The sequence below is a fragment of the Cyprinus carpio genome, chromosome B6, assembly GCF_018340385.1.
Source record: "Cyprinus carpio isolate SPL01 chromosome B6, ASM1834038v1, whole genome shotgun sequence".
Taxonomy (NCBI): domain Eukaryota; kingdom Metazoa; phylum Chordata; class Actinopteri; order Cypriniformes; family Cyprinidae; genus Cyprinus; species Cyprinus carpio.
In genome coordinates this window covers 27,540,155-27,554,272 of record NC_056602.1, presented here as the reverse complement: position 1 = coordinate 27,554,272, position 14,118 = coordinate 27,540,155, and the positions used below count along the sequence as shown (strand labels likewise).

At 34.5% G+C, this 14,118-nt stretch overlaps 1 protein-coding gene across 1 annotated transcript in view; it reads left to right on the top strand.

Moving 5' to 3' along the window:
• The first annotated feature begins 12,351 nt into the window (after positions 1-12,351).
• The window catches only part of LOC109092019 (voltage-dependent calcium channel subunit alpha-2/delta-2-like), a 213,912-nt gene continuing 212,145 nt past the window's right edge, over positions 12,352-14,118 (top strand). Inside the window, exon 1 of the mRNA XM_042726581.1 lies at positions 12,352-12,718. Within this exon, the coding sequence (XP_042582515.1) occupies positions 12,603-12,718 (116 nt within the window). The 5' untranslated portion in view covers positions 12,352-12,602. The remainder of the gene's footprint in view (positions 12,719-14,118) is intronic.

Below are 14,118 nucleotides of genomic sequence, written 5' to 3'. Positions count from 1 at the left end.
ACAGTTTAAAGTGACAGCTAATGCAATGTTCACTACAAATCAATCACACAATCACACTAAAATTAACACTCAATAAACATTGTAAACTCACACCTAACAATCACACACTTTCATGTACATTTATATAAACAGTCTCTCTCTTTTACAGATCAACACCAAAGCATCTGTTGATGTCCCATTTTCGTTGTAACCCTCTCATTGACCCCAACACCGGCCAGCCTTCAGTTCTGAACAGTCTTCAATTAAAGCCAGCATGTGTTACTCAGATCCTCCTCAGTAAATGTCCACCGACTGTTTTAAATGGTACTTTTCAATGCATCCGTTCGCTGACTAGCATTAATCAAACCAGAACTTCCTCTCCAAATTCACATAGACCCAGACTATATGCATGTTTTATTTTATTTTATTCATTTATTTTTGGAGATACACTGGGGGCCAAAAGTTTGTAATAATTAAGATTTATAAATGTTTTTCAAAGCGTCTCATATGCTCTCCAAGGTTGCATTTATTTGATAAAAATATGGAAAAAAAACAGTAATATTTTTAAATGTTTTCACTTTTTTAAATAACTTTTGTAATATATCCAGTCTTCAGTGTCACATGATCCTTCAGAAATCATTCTAATATGCTGATTTGCTGCTCAAGAAATATCTTTGGATAAAAAGTTTGAACAAATTATATTTCAAATTAACATTATCAATGTATTGACTGCAATGTTTGATCAATTTCATACATCTTTGCAGAATAAAAATACTGATGATAAAAAAAAAAAAACAACTTACCTCAGACATTGAAGTGGTAGTGTATCATGGTTCCAAAAATATATTAAGCAGCAATAACTTTTTTTTTCTTTCTCAAAATTGATAATCAGAACTGTTTCTTGAGCATCAAATCAGCATAGTAGAAAAAATAACTTAAGAATCATCATACAACAAAGAAAGATGGAGTAATGATGCTGAAAATTCAGCTTTGCATCACAGGAATAAATTATATTTTTTAAATATATTTAAATAGAAAACAGTTATTTTACATTGTAAAAATATTTTACAATATTAGTTGTTATTGTATTTTTGATCAAATAAATGCAGCCTTTCAGAAACAATAACAAAAATGGAATTATTCCAAATTTTTTGCCACCAGTGTATACCATGATGATTCCTTTATATATTAACTGTACTTTGGAGTACCATACAAACAATATTATGCAGAGGTTTGTGATATTTTGGACTGTGGGCGTATCTCTGATGTTCTGGGGCAGTAGCTATAGTGTGTTTTGGTGCGGGACTGACTCAGCTCTGCACTCCGCTGGAGACGGATGCGTTACACGCTCAGGCCTGACATCACTGTAGGTGTTATTAAGATGAATGAAGAGATGAGCAAATGAAATCGGATGTTTTTTAACAGCATAACCCTGAAGCTCTAACCACTTTTGAAATCCTGAGATGCAGTATCAGAGGTGTTTGCAAACGCAGCAGCACTGCTATTATTATTGCTCAGAGATTTGAAAAGTCGCCAAGTACATTTATGCTTACGTTTATGCATTTAGCAGACGCTTTTATCCAAAGCAACTTACAAAAGAGGAACAAAAGCAATTTGTCAAAGAGCCAACAATATTTGTAATATTAGACAACTAGATTAGGAAGCAAACTAGAGCAAGTAGCAAGTACAAACATTAAGTACTAAACATCAGTGCATTGTTTTAATACCTGTTTAATATTATTAGTGTTATGTTGTTCAAATAAAATTTATATATCTCAAACTAATAATACTCCATTAATATATAACAAATTTTATGTGGGTGATTATATATATACTGTATATGATTGTGTGTGATCACACATGTATCAATTACATATATAATACCATTTAAAAAAACTATATACAAAAAATAGCACAATGATAATAAAATAAAAAATCACACATGAAAAAACATCATCATATATTAATTTTCTACTGGTTACTAGATATGATATCATGTTTAAGTTATGTTGAGTTTATCAAAGAAATAGTCTGTCATGAAAAAATCTTTTTACGTATCCAGTTTAAAAATACCTGGAACGCTGAGGCATGCATATTCCTTTTGCTTTTCCCCATTAATCAGTTTTTCTTCCTGTCCTACACTCACACACACACACACTCACACACCTCCTCTGCTGAGGCATGCATGAAAATATAGTATTTCCTGAAATACCAAAGATGGCCATTACCCAGGTATATCATTAGCTGTAATCAAGTAGAGCATGTCTACTAGTATGTAACTTATGTTTGTTGTGTGTTGTGTGTGTGCTGTGTGTGTGTGTGTTCCCATGATTATTCCTTTTGCTTTTCCCCATTAATGTGTGTGTGTTCCTGTGCATTTGCATGCAACTTCTGACACCACACTCACTCACACAAACTGCAGGCATGAGAGATGTGGATTTTCCTGACTCACAGCTGCACGTGAGTTCAGAAATGACTAGACTCCATCCAACAAAAAAACAAAAAATAAAAATTACATCATTTAAAACTTCATCAATAACTAAACAACACAAATACTTCATTTTAAAATTTCATCATTTAAATTGTTTTCAGTAACTAAATAATAATAAGTATATTATTTTAGACTTCATTTATGGTTATTATTCAGTCATTCTTCTATTCAGTTTTAGCTGGTCAGTCTTTGGTTGTCGTCTTATTTAAAAACAGCATTGCATTTGTTTTATTCTTGACATTTAAGGAGTTCTATAGCATGATCGCCCCCCTTAAAGTACATTTAGCCCCCGCTGGCTCCTGCCGGTTAAAATGCTCGAGTAGCAGCATTAAAAGCATGCATATTTTTATTGCTCATGCAATATTCAGAGTAAAATGTCTTTTACAGTCACATGTTGTCGTGGGAGTTAAAAACAGGATGGAGAGAAATCTTTCAAATGCACAAATCTTATCATAATAGAAATGAAATTTGTGAAATTGCATTTTTTCCAGTCGAACACATCTAAAAGCATTATTCAGATGGGACTGCATTTCCCTACGGAGGTACATTTGTGTTTCACAGACAAACTTTCTCATTTCTGTTCCATTCAAGCTCAACTTATTCTGCTTCATACATCTGGGATAGATTGAGATATGACATACAGTATGGCCTTTGTACTCGCCGTCAAATGTTGAAATGTTTGCACAGTTTTTCCCAGGTCTCCTCACACAGTTTGCATTCCTTAAGTTGAAATGATAAGGGCTCCACACAGAGACTAAAGCTAGTGTTTCTTCAAATGTTTTGCTTTGTTCTTTGCTGCCATCTTGATGTACATTAGTGAGCGTCTGTAACACCCACATCCAGAATATAAACCAGAGATCCCAGTCCCATCTGAATCCGTGCATGACAGATGCTCTGTGTTCATAACTGAGTCAAGAGAGCTCATCCAGTCCAAATAGTGATAAAAATGTCTTCAAGACATCTCTGCTAGTAACTGCTAGTGCACTTCCTCCAGCTCTAATGAAGCTGACTGATGTAACATCACTGCTTTATGCCATCTCTGAGGGTTGACTGAGTGTGTGTTTGTGTGTCTCATCATCAGTTTAAGACACTCTAGCATTTGAGCATAAAACTCCCAGAATGCCCTGCAGCTGGTGGGAAAGGTCTCTGCAAGTGTTTTGCAGTCTGAGGACGACACTGTTATCTCCTGTCAGCCGCTGATGAATCTTTATTGTAAATCAGATGATGCCCATGACAGTTTATTGACTTGCAATTATGTGTAAATTTAATGACGCTGTATGAATTCAGTTTATTTAGCATACACATATTTAAAACCCTAAATGTACATAAAGGCTTTCAAAGGGTTTCAAACAGTTGGAAATTATCATTATTACAATTTCATTCAGCTTTTTAAAGATGGGAATGGTTGGAAATGATGAGATGCACTGTGATTTACTATATAAAATGGTAAATAATATTTGTGAAAAAAAATATGAATTTATTTATATATGCATAGACAGAATTTACATTACAATTTAATTTTGCTTTTTAAAGATCGGATGGAAATCATGGAATATTATTTAATATATAAACTAGTAAATACTGAAGAAATTATGTATACATTTCTATACGTAAATATTATAAAAATTATCATATTTATTTTTTAATTAATTGTTAAACAAGTGTTTTATGTGCTGGTAAATATTATTTTATCATAAATAATATATGTATAATTTAATTATCTACTTTATGTTTTTAAATTATATTTAATTATCTTTTTAAATTATTTAATTATTTTTTAATTCATGTAATTGTTCAACAAGTCTTCTAAGTATGTATTTTATTACATGGATATTTTTAAAAAATACAAATAATATATAATAAAATGGTTAAATAAATAAATAAATAAAAATCAATAAAAAATAAATAAAAATCAATCAATCCTCATATTTGGTCTCATATATGGGGTGGATATGTAGGGGTGGATTGTCCTCCCGACTGAGTTTCCTGTTTCACTAAATACATCACTTCTGTATTCGTTTTCATGTTGACTGTAAGTGTGAAAAACTATAAGAGCTATTATCGTAGGTCCTTGGTTTTTCCCAGGCTTATATATCAGCAGACCTGCCTCTGTATGGTGTAGTAAAGCAGTGTTAAACACACCAGCACTGAGGGTCCATGCACTCTGCGGGCGAAAGGTCTGTTGTCTAGGTCGTTTTTTCGTAAGCTGAACATACTGCCGCATAGCCAGAGAGAGGAGAAATGGATAAAAAGAGCAGAAGATAAGACAAGCGCGCCTGGGCGGCTGGAGCCCGTGTGTGGACGGGTTATTTTAGTATTACTGAGAGAAAGCTTGGTGCCCTCTTCCTATCTTAGAGACAGGAGCCATACGCTATGATTAATTTCACTCCAACCATGTCCTACTTGCGTGTGTGTGTGGGGCCGTGCATGCATGCGTTTATGTATCCAGGTATGCGAGTATGTGAGTTTTCCCTTCGGCTCTGCCTTCAGCATCTGGGATTATTGCTACACGTTTCTGCCTCTTTTCCTTGATCAGTATCTGATGGCTCCTGACAGGCTCTTTCACCACTCACGGCTCTTAGCCTGGCGGGGATCGATGGAGTTTGAGGCCATTCGTCGGTGTGTTTTACTCTCAGCCCATCGTTCAGATGCTCCAGTATGCTGTGTCTCGTTGAGGAGCAAAGCGATTGCTGGAGAACCTGTTCTACCTCATTTCCTGCTCTGTCTGTCTTTCAGGAAAGGAAAATCCCAAATGTAATCTCCTTAACATCTCAATTGTTTTTCCTAGACAGCATTCAGGTTAAATAGAGACTGAAATCAACATGAAATCATACTGATTGTATTTATGTTTCTGGTCTTTATGTAAACAGTTCATTGGTGCATGCAAATCCAAAAATAGTTTGTCTTCACAATGTTTCATAAATTATAATTGTAATTTTTTTCTCCGCCGTTTTGAACGATGTCACCTAGACCACACAAGCTGTTGACTAATGTTAATCTTATTGATGTTCTTATTATACATGTTCTAACTATTATGATAAAATTTGTTTTATTCAGAAATTAATGAAATTAAAAAGAGTTTGAATGCTGTTTTACAGGGCTGCATGATTAATCGAAATAAAACCGAACTTAGAATATGGCTTAGTGCAATTATCAAATAAATAAATATTACGATTAAAATTTTACAGTTGTACTGTAAAATACAATTATTATTATATATATTAATCATTTTAATGCATTTTTTTAAATGTTTGATTTTTATACATTGAAATTACAACAATACAATTTTATATTTTAATATTTTTATTTAATAATATAATAATAAAAATGTAATATCATAATAATAAATGTAATATTTAAAATAAAATAAAAATATTATTTGTATTATTGTTGTTGTTGTTATAGTCTGTTGTTATATACTAATATAGATTTGTTATATACTACACAATTTTCTGTCCATATCATGTAGCCCTACAAACAATCACAGCAAACCTGGAGCTGAAAAAATATTGCAACTAAATTTTTAATCATAAAATCTCTATAGATGTGTCTTCTCTAGATGTTATAAGACCTTGGCTGTCTCATGCGGTGCTCAGATTTGGCAAGATACCATTCTGACAATTAAAGATCATAGATCTCAACATGAACTTTACTACTTCTCGTTAAATTCTTCTAAAACCAAATAATCTGCATGTAAATTATGCTTTACAGATTCATTTTATACAGTAGCACTACAGTAGCTGTGTCATACCAGCACCCCAGGATCACAGCAGTGACAAACACACATTTCTTTAGAAAATGTCAAATCTAGTTTCTATTTTTCTTTCTTCGGGCATTTTAGGAGAAACATCTAAGAAAGCTGATCCTTAAACGAAAGCGAACTGTGAACTCCATTAAGATCAGCCTCCAAGCTATGAATTTTTCCTCTAGGCTTTTCACTCTCTCTCTGTCTCTTCCTCAACACAATGTAAGACTCAATTAGGGAGAACGTGATCTACAGCAATGCCAAACACACTCCATTGGTCTCCTCTATGCTCAGTTAAGCTGCTTGTGTGTCAGGCGCGTCTGCAGTGGAAGAGGGATCAGTGCCTACTTCTCATTTTCAGCATTGGCCACTTCCCAGGAATCAATACTTTTCTGATGGTTGGCTGGATTCAGGAAAGGGGGTGGCGGGGTCTCCTCATTACGCTTTCACTAAGGGACTGATGCTTAATGTGTCTAGTCTGAAGGAGGCCTGCTCAACCCATTTACTCTGGTAAAAATAACATATACATTCATAATTATACTGAGATTCAGTGACAGTGCAAATTAAATAGACATATTTTACATTTAAGAGATCTATACAAATAAATGTGAGGGTTGGAAAAAGTAAAATGGAATTCTAAAAACACTAGGATGGTACAAATGGTAATGCACAGCACATTGTGACGTTCAGTGGCATATTCATCATTTACAGCATTAATTACATCATACACAAAAAATAATATAAACAACAATTTTCTAAAACACAATAACAACAAAAAAATTTTTTGTTGTTATTTTATTTTATATAATTTTTTGTTTTACCTTTTATTATATTTTAAACTTTTAAAAGTATTTTTATTTAATTTAAATTGAATTATTTAATTTCATATTTTATTTTACACTTCATATTTTAATTTATTCTATATTATTATAATAGATTTGTTTTATTTTGTATTTTATTTTACACTTTTTATATTTCTTTAAATTAGAATGAATAACATTCATTTAATTATTAATCTAATTATTTTCTTTTATTAGTTGTGTTTTGGTTGATTAATTGTTAAATCAATGGTCAGTGTTTAGTTTAACGTGAAGGTGAATGCACTAACAATTCAGAGGTTTCCCAACATCTAAGGTGACTATTGATTTATCATTAATCCACCTATAACTACAGCTGAATTTACACGAGGGATCAATACAATATGCAGCTTTCTACCACTTTAGGTCACTCCCAAAACATTTTCCCTGCATCTCTTTCTCCTTAAACACCACACATCTTTAATTGTGTTCTCTTGAATCTCTCACTCTCCAGTCTGTCTTGGCTTCTCCTTCACTCTTTCCATTCCAGGAGAGGTGTGGTGTGTTTTTACAGCAACTCTGATGCACAGTCACCAAGCAAACCATTGGTACTCACTACAGAAAGCAGCGCTGCCCCCCTGCTCATCATCATTTGCAAAGAAAATTAATGACAAGAAGGCTGGACCCGTTTGTCTTCTAAGACCCAAATTAAGCTCGACTTGCCGTGTTTGGAGGGAGAGAAATGCTGACTATGACCCCAAGAACACCATCCCTACAGTCAAGCACAGAAGTGGAAGCATTATGCTTTGGACCCGTTTGTCTTCTAAGGGTACAGGACGACTTCACCCAGTGAGGGGCAAATAGACAGGGCCATGTACTGTAAAATCTCATGCACAGTCTCATGCATTAGACAAGCTAACATTTAATGGCCAAACATCTCAGGTTTACATGTCAGCATGAATGCATTCTTATATCCAGTCAATCAATACTTCTCAACTCACTGTAAAACTGGCCTCATGAAAAACCAAGCTGGCAATAGAATTTAATGACTACAAAATTAGTATTAATCAAATACACCATTAAGACCAAAATGGTCTGTCATAATATCTGATCCATATCTGTGATCTTAAATTGTACTGTAACAAATTAGAATAAATCCTTTTTATTTATAGTGTTTATCATAAATAAATATTTGAAATATGATGCTTGGACACCCCCCCCCCCTTCATTTTTTTGTGCCTAATTATTTATGTTTAGATGTAAAATTATAATAATATATCAATTGGACTTAATAAATTATTTGCTTAATCTTATATTTACATCCCAATTTTATGAATCCTTTCTATTTAGTGTATACCATAAATAAATGAATAAATAGAAGTATGATAATAAGTATGAGCAATAAAAATAATACTTGATTTAGCCTTTTTTTTTTTTCAAAAAAATGTTTAGTCCCTATTTACTTAAAGGCGTAAAATGATAATATATACATATACACATTTTCTAAGTTTACATCTCATTGTAATTGCCCACCATTAAAGTCGAAAATATACAATATAAGCTAAATCAATCATCATTACTATTGGTTATAATTAAAAATGAATTAATGTACAATTTTAAAAAAGATTTATGTTTCTAAAGCTGTGCATAAGCAAACATAGTACTGTCAGTACCACCGTTTAATATTAATATAGTGTATGCCTTTAAATTACTAATAAAATTCATATATATTTTTAATCCCTAAACTCAAATACTCAAGAATATGAAAAATGTAACAGACAGACAAATGTACCGTGACAATAATTTTAGTTGCAATTTTCTTTAGATTTTAAATTGTCATTGTCAGCCTCTTCAGAGTCCAGTACTGCTTTCAGAATGGACAAAAGAGGTTTGCTTTGTTTGAATCTTTCGAACGTGTAAATGTATGATTACAAACACACAACAGGGAGCAGAAAATGAATGGAAAGGAACTTAACAGATGCTGGCAAACTAAATCATGATTCAATTATCCATAAATAAAAACAAAATGAAAACAGGAGTGACCGTGTGTTACTGAGTCAATGTTTTTGTGTGTGTGTGTGTGTGTGAGAGAGAGAGAGAGAGAGGCTGACACTGTGTTTTGTCTGCTCTGATCAATACTGAGTCAAGGGCACCTGAGACAGCGTGTTTGAGGAAGAGGCAGTGTGTCGTTTGTCCCTTTCTGATCAGATTGTGCGATAACATCCTCGTGACGCAGCGGCCCTGAAGGACATCTGTGTTTCACGCTCTAACTAGTACAGACAACAAGAGAATAACCAACTCATGAATTAGGGAATTCCCACAAGATGGAATGAATTCAGGCTTTCTGCTCATTGAGCACAGAACACAAAGGCAGTGTTTGTGTATGTTCACTTTTTTGGTCTATCTATGCATTGATTTAATGAATCTAAATGTCATTGGATTATATAACACAGTATTGAACGCTGCAGGATCTTTTCTCTTCACTGACTTCACTTCTCTTCATTTTTGCTCAATGTCTTATGATGTCAACTGGTGTTTTTAAATAAGTTCCTCGCAGACATTTAAAAAAAAAATTCAATTATATATCTATTGTTTTATCATCTGAAGCCCAACGAACTTTGTTTTGTGAAAAGCTATTAGACCTTTAAGCACATGAATTTCAGTTCAATAGTACATCTCTCAAAATACATGATTACGATGTGAAACCACGTTATCATGATGTAGTGACATGAATATCACAATATGAACAGACATCGATTCTTTATCAACACGATTTTGGCAGATACCTCAAAACATGCTGTGATAGGATGATGAACTGATTTAATATTTAACTGAATCCCTAAAAAATGCAAATCTTGTGTCCCAGTTGGGAAATGGGTATGACAAAAGATACACTTTTAAATAATACGGAAAAATAAAAATGGTATTTTCCTTAATTTTTACACATTTTGGATATATGCTGCACACTATATGGTTTTATTGACTTGTGTGTTTACATACAGTGGTGGCCAAAATGATTAGAACACTAATATTTTCAGCAGCTAAAAATGGTTTTAAGTCAGTTATTTCTATCTTTTGCTGTAGTGAGTGAGTATGAAATATCAGTTTATATTTCCAAACATTCATTTTGCCATTAACTGTAATAATCCAGTCAGGTTTTTGTTTGCAAAACAGCCAGTGCTCCACACAGAGATCTGATCTCATAATCATCCAGTCTGTCTGGAATGACATGAAGAAACAGAACAAACTGAGACAGACTCCATCCAGAAGAACTGTGGCAACGTCTCCAAGATGCTTCAAGAAACCTCCCTGCAAAGCTCCCTGAAAAACTATGCGCAAGTGTTCTAGGGCAAAAGCTGCTTTAAACTCAAAGGATGCTCACACCAAATATTAATTTATTTTAGTTAATAGAAGTTAAATTCTATTTATGACATTATTTTTGACAGCATCCTCATTTTACAGCATTTTTACACAGGTGTCTAAAACAGTACTGTAGCTTTGCAGGGAGGTTTCTTGAAGCATCTTGGAGAAACTGCCACAGTTCTTCTGGATTAAGTCCATCTCAGTTTATTCTTATGGAAGCCTGTTTCCGCCACTGAAAAAAAAAAAAAAAAGGTTATTGCGAATTTTTATCTCACATTTCTGACTTTTTTTCTCAGAACTATGAGATATAAACTCACAATTCCGAGTTATAAAGTCAGAATTGCGTGATAAAAACTCACAGAATTGTTTGATAAAAATTTGCAATTACCTTTTTAATTTTTAATTTAGTGGCAGAAACGGGCTTCCTTAGTTTCTTCATGTCATTCCAGACAGACTGGATGATGATGAGATCAGATCTCTGTGTGGAGCACTGGCTGTTGTCGGACAAAAACCTCACTGGATTATTACAGTTAATGGCAAAAAGAATGTTTGAAAATGTAAACTGATATTTCCTACTGACACACTACAGCAAAAGATAGAAATAACTGACTTACCTTTTAAAGATAGAAATAACTTGACTAAACCATTTTTAGCTGCTGAAAATATTAGTGTTCTAATCATTTTGGCCACCACTGTAGCTTTAGAAAAATAGATATCTTCATTAAAAGAATTATGTGTATTAAAAATAATACATAATTTTTGGAAATGAGCAATAGTAGCAATGATGCTTGATTTAACCTCCCTAGATTTTTTCTCATTTAATAGTGTCCAATTGATAGTTTTCACGTGACGTCACACACACTCATAGGAACGCCCACCTGGAGGTCAAAACGAAGCTTTGCTCCACTGACCGCCAGCTATTTTTACGCAGTTTGCATTAAGTAGTAATGTAGTAAAACGCAGATATTAAAAGGTGAAATTCATTAAACACCTTATTGATGATGTAGCTATATTTTGTACAGGCAAGCATATGAACCCAGAATATAAACATAATGTGCAAAGTTCCACGTAAAATGGTTTCCCATAGAAAACCATTATAAGGAAAACACTGAACCATTAAGCGGATTGCATAAAAAATCCAACACATAAAAACTATCCATCATTATTACACTAATTTTATAATTCAATTTAATAATTAAAATATTTCAAATAAAGCATATTATTCAAAGAAATTTGTCACAACGTTTGTCTTACTGTTTAATGATTGAAATATTGCCACGGATGCTTAATATGGATTGCAAATGGCCAGAACTTGCATTTTGTTCACATACCTTTGTTTTATTCTTTTGAGAGGTGATGTAAATATTTGCGGCTGTGAAACAGATGGAAAATTGATAGGCTTGTGCTGCAGTTCTAAGGATGTTTTGCCCTCCAGGTCTTCGAGCCGGTCACATAAAATAAGAAATAATTAAAATATTAAAATAAACATGTGTATGTATAAATATTGTTCAAAAACATTTAAAATAATAATAACAATAATAATATAGCCTAGAGAAATAAATAATAAAAACAACCCTAGAATCTTAAAATCAGTTTCTAGAATTTATTTTTTACATGTCATATTGATTCATCATATCACTTGATGGATGAAAAACAAAAACAAAACAGTGCTTTCTATACAAAAAGTAGCACAAACACAAAAAAATACAGTGACAGTAAAACTACAAGTAGGCTACATTGATGATATCAGGTAGTTGTTATACTAAAATGTTTTTGTAAATGTTTTGTTAGTGTATACGACATTATATTTCACATACAACATTTGTCTTATTTAATGAGTATAGTTTGGATAACTACTGGACAAGAGGGTCTTCTTAAGACGCGCGCCCCCGTCTGTCGCGCAGTGAAAGCGCGCGCGCGAGAGAGAGAGAGAGAAAGAGAGAGAGAGAGAGAGAGAGAGAGAAAGAGAGAGAGAGAGCAAATAAGGCTCAGCAGCGGCAGCACAGCAGCGCCAGTGGCGGCAGCAGCGTCTACACATCTGCGCGTCTCCGAACTGCCTTGTGTCGGGTCAATCAATCCCTCAGCCCCGTTACCGATTGAGATTTAACAGCGGCTTTGGATCTTAACGAGCCTTCTCCATCCTCGTCCACAGCTCGGCGTCAGCCCCCGTTCGCTTGTCTACCGGTTCCCTTTATATCTAGCCAGTTTCTTGAATTTTTAATGGAAAATGGCGATGTTTGCTCAATCCCCCGGTCTGATGTGCCTCCTCTCCGTTCAAACTGTGCTGCTCCTCAGCCTCTCTTCACCGGGAACGGCGACGCTCCTCTTTCCTCAGCACTACACGTAAGTAACGGTTACCTCAAGGAAGCGCGAGGCGTCGAACGCGCGCGTTTCACAGCGTCCCAGTTTCGCGAGGCGCTCAAGACATCTCCGTTAACATGTCAGTCGGTTTTTATTTTTAATCACCGCTCATATTTGTAGTCCTAAGCCATTCTACACGACTGTTTACCGTTTCCCAGAGAGGTTAGTCTTCAGTTATTGATCGAAAGAGGCGTGACAGCAGAGCGGCGATAGTTAGTGCTTCAGCGTAGATGTAACGTTATTTGTAGTTGCTTGCTGTTTTAGCTGTCATGTTACCGAGTGCGGATACCGTAACGACTAGAGAGTGTTCGGTGCGTTTGAACGCAGCTACTTTTTGACTGAAGCGCATCACTCAAACGGGTTTTTATTATTGTAGCCTATCGATTGCTATTAGAGGCAGGATTCCCACAATCATGAATAAACTAAACACATCAGGGAACTGAAAAAATGCTATTTTTATAGTCGAGGGAAAGTCATTTTAGGAGTGTTTATCTCTGCTCAGATCCAAAATGCCATTTTGTTTTCGTCTTTTTTTTTTTTTTTTTTTTTTTTTTTTTTTTTTTTGAGTGTCTGTAAAATGTCAAAGTCATGGACATATGGGCTGGGAACTCTGTAACTTGTTTCCTTGAAACGTAAGATAGTTTTAGTTTTAGTTCTACCCTGTTAGAGTCTCAGGTTGAATTCAGATTCTGAGAGCATGGTGACTTTCAGTCATCAGTGACCCGTTTGATATTGATTATTGCTGGTAAACTACCATTATAAGAGGCTGGAGGACAGATTCTTCTTTGTTTAAGCATCGACTTTGTCTGAGATGTTTCTTTAAAGTTAGACACAAGTGAGACAACTGTTGACATACAGTAAGAGAATGTTATTTATTGGCATTTATTGGTGTTTAAGAAAAACAATTGTGATTTTAAATAGACCTCTTTTGAGACTTTTCTTTACTGTGGTTGAATCAGTTTTCTTAATTTTCTCCAAAAACTGCATTAGATTCCTAATGCATTTAGTCTGATATGCAAGTATACCACCATTCATTAAGTTTAGAATTGGTTGTTGCATTGTACAAAGATGTACTGCAGCATACTATCATTTGTGTTTGCCTCGGAGGCATGTAAAGCGTCTCATTTTTGTGCTGCGCATCAGCCGCTTTCTGAAGTGAGGGTGTCGCTGGGTCCATGCCAGTTGCGCGCTCGTATGGGGCAGAGGCTGGATTTGTCCGCTGTGTGCCCACACATGCCAGTCCCCAGTGGATTACCTCGTCTCTCATGCTGTATGAAATCATAGAATTTTGATGCTGTTTATGTAACTTTTTACGTAATGCGAAATGAAGTTGTTTGTGATCTCATTGTTGACATTTGCAGCTAAAAATGATATCTCTCTTT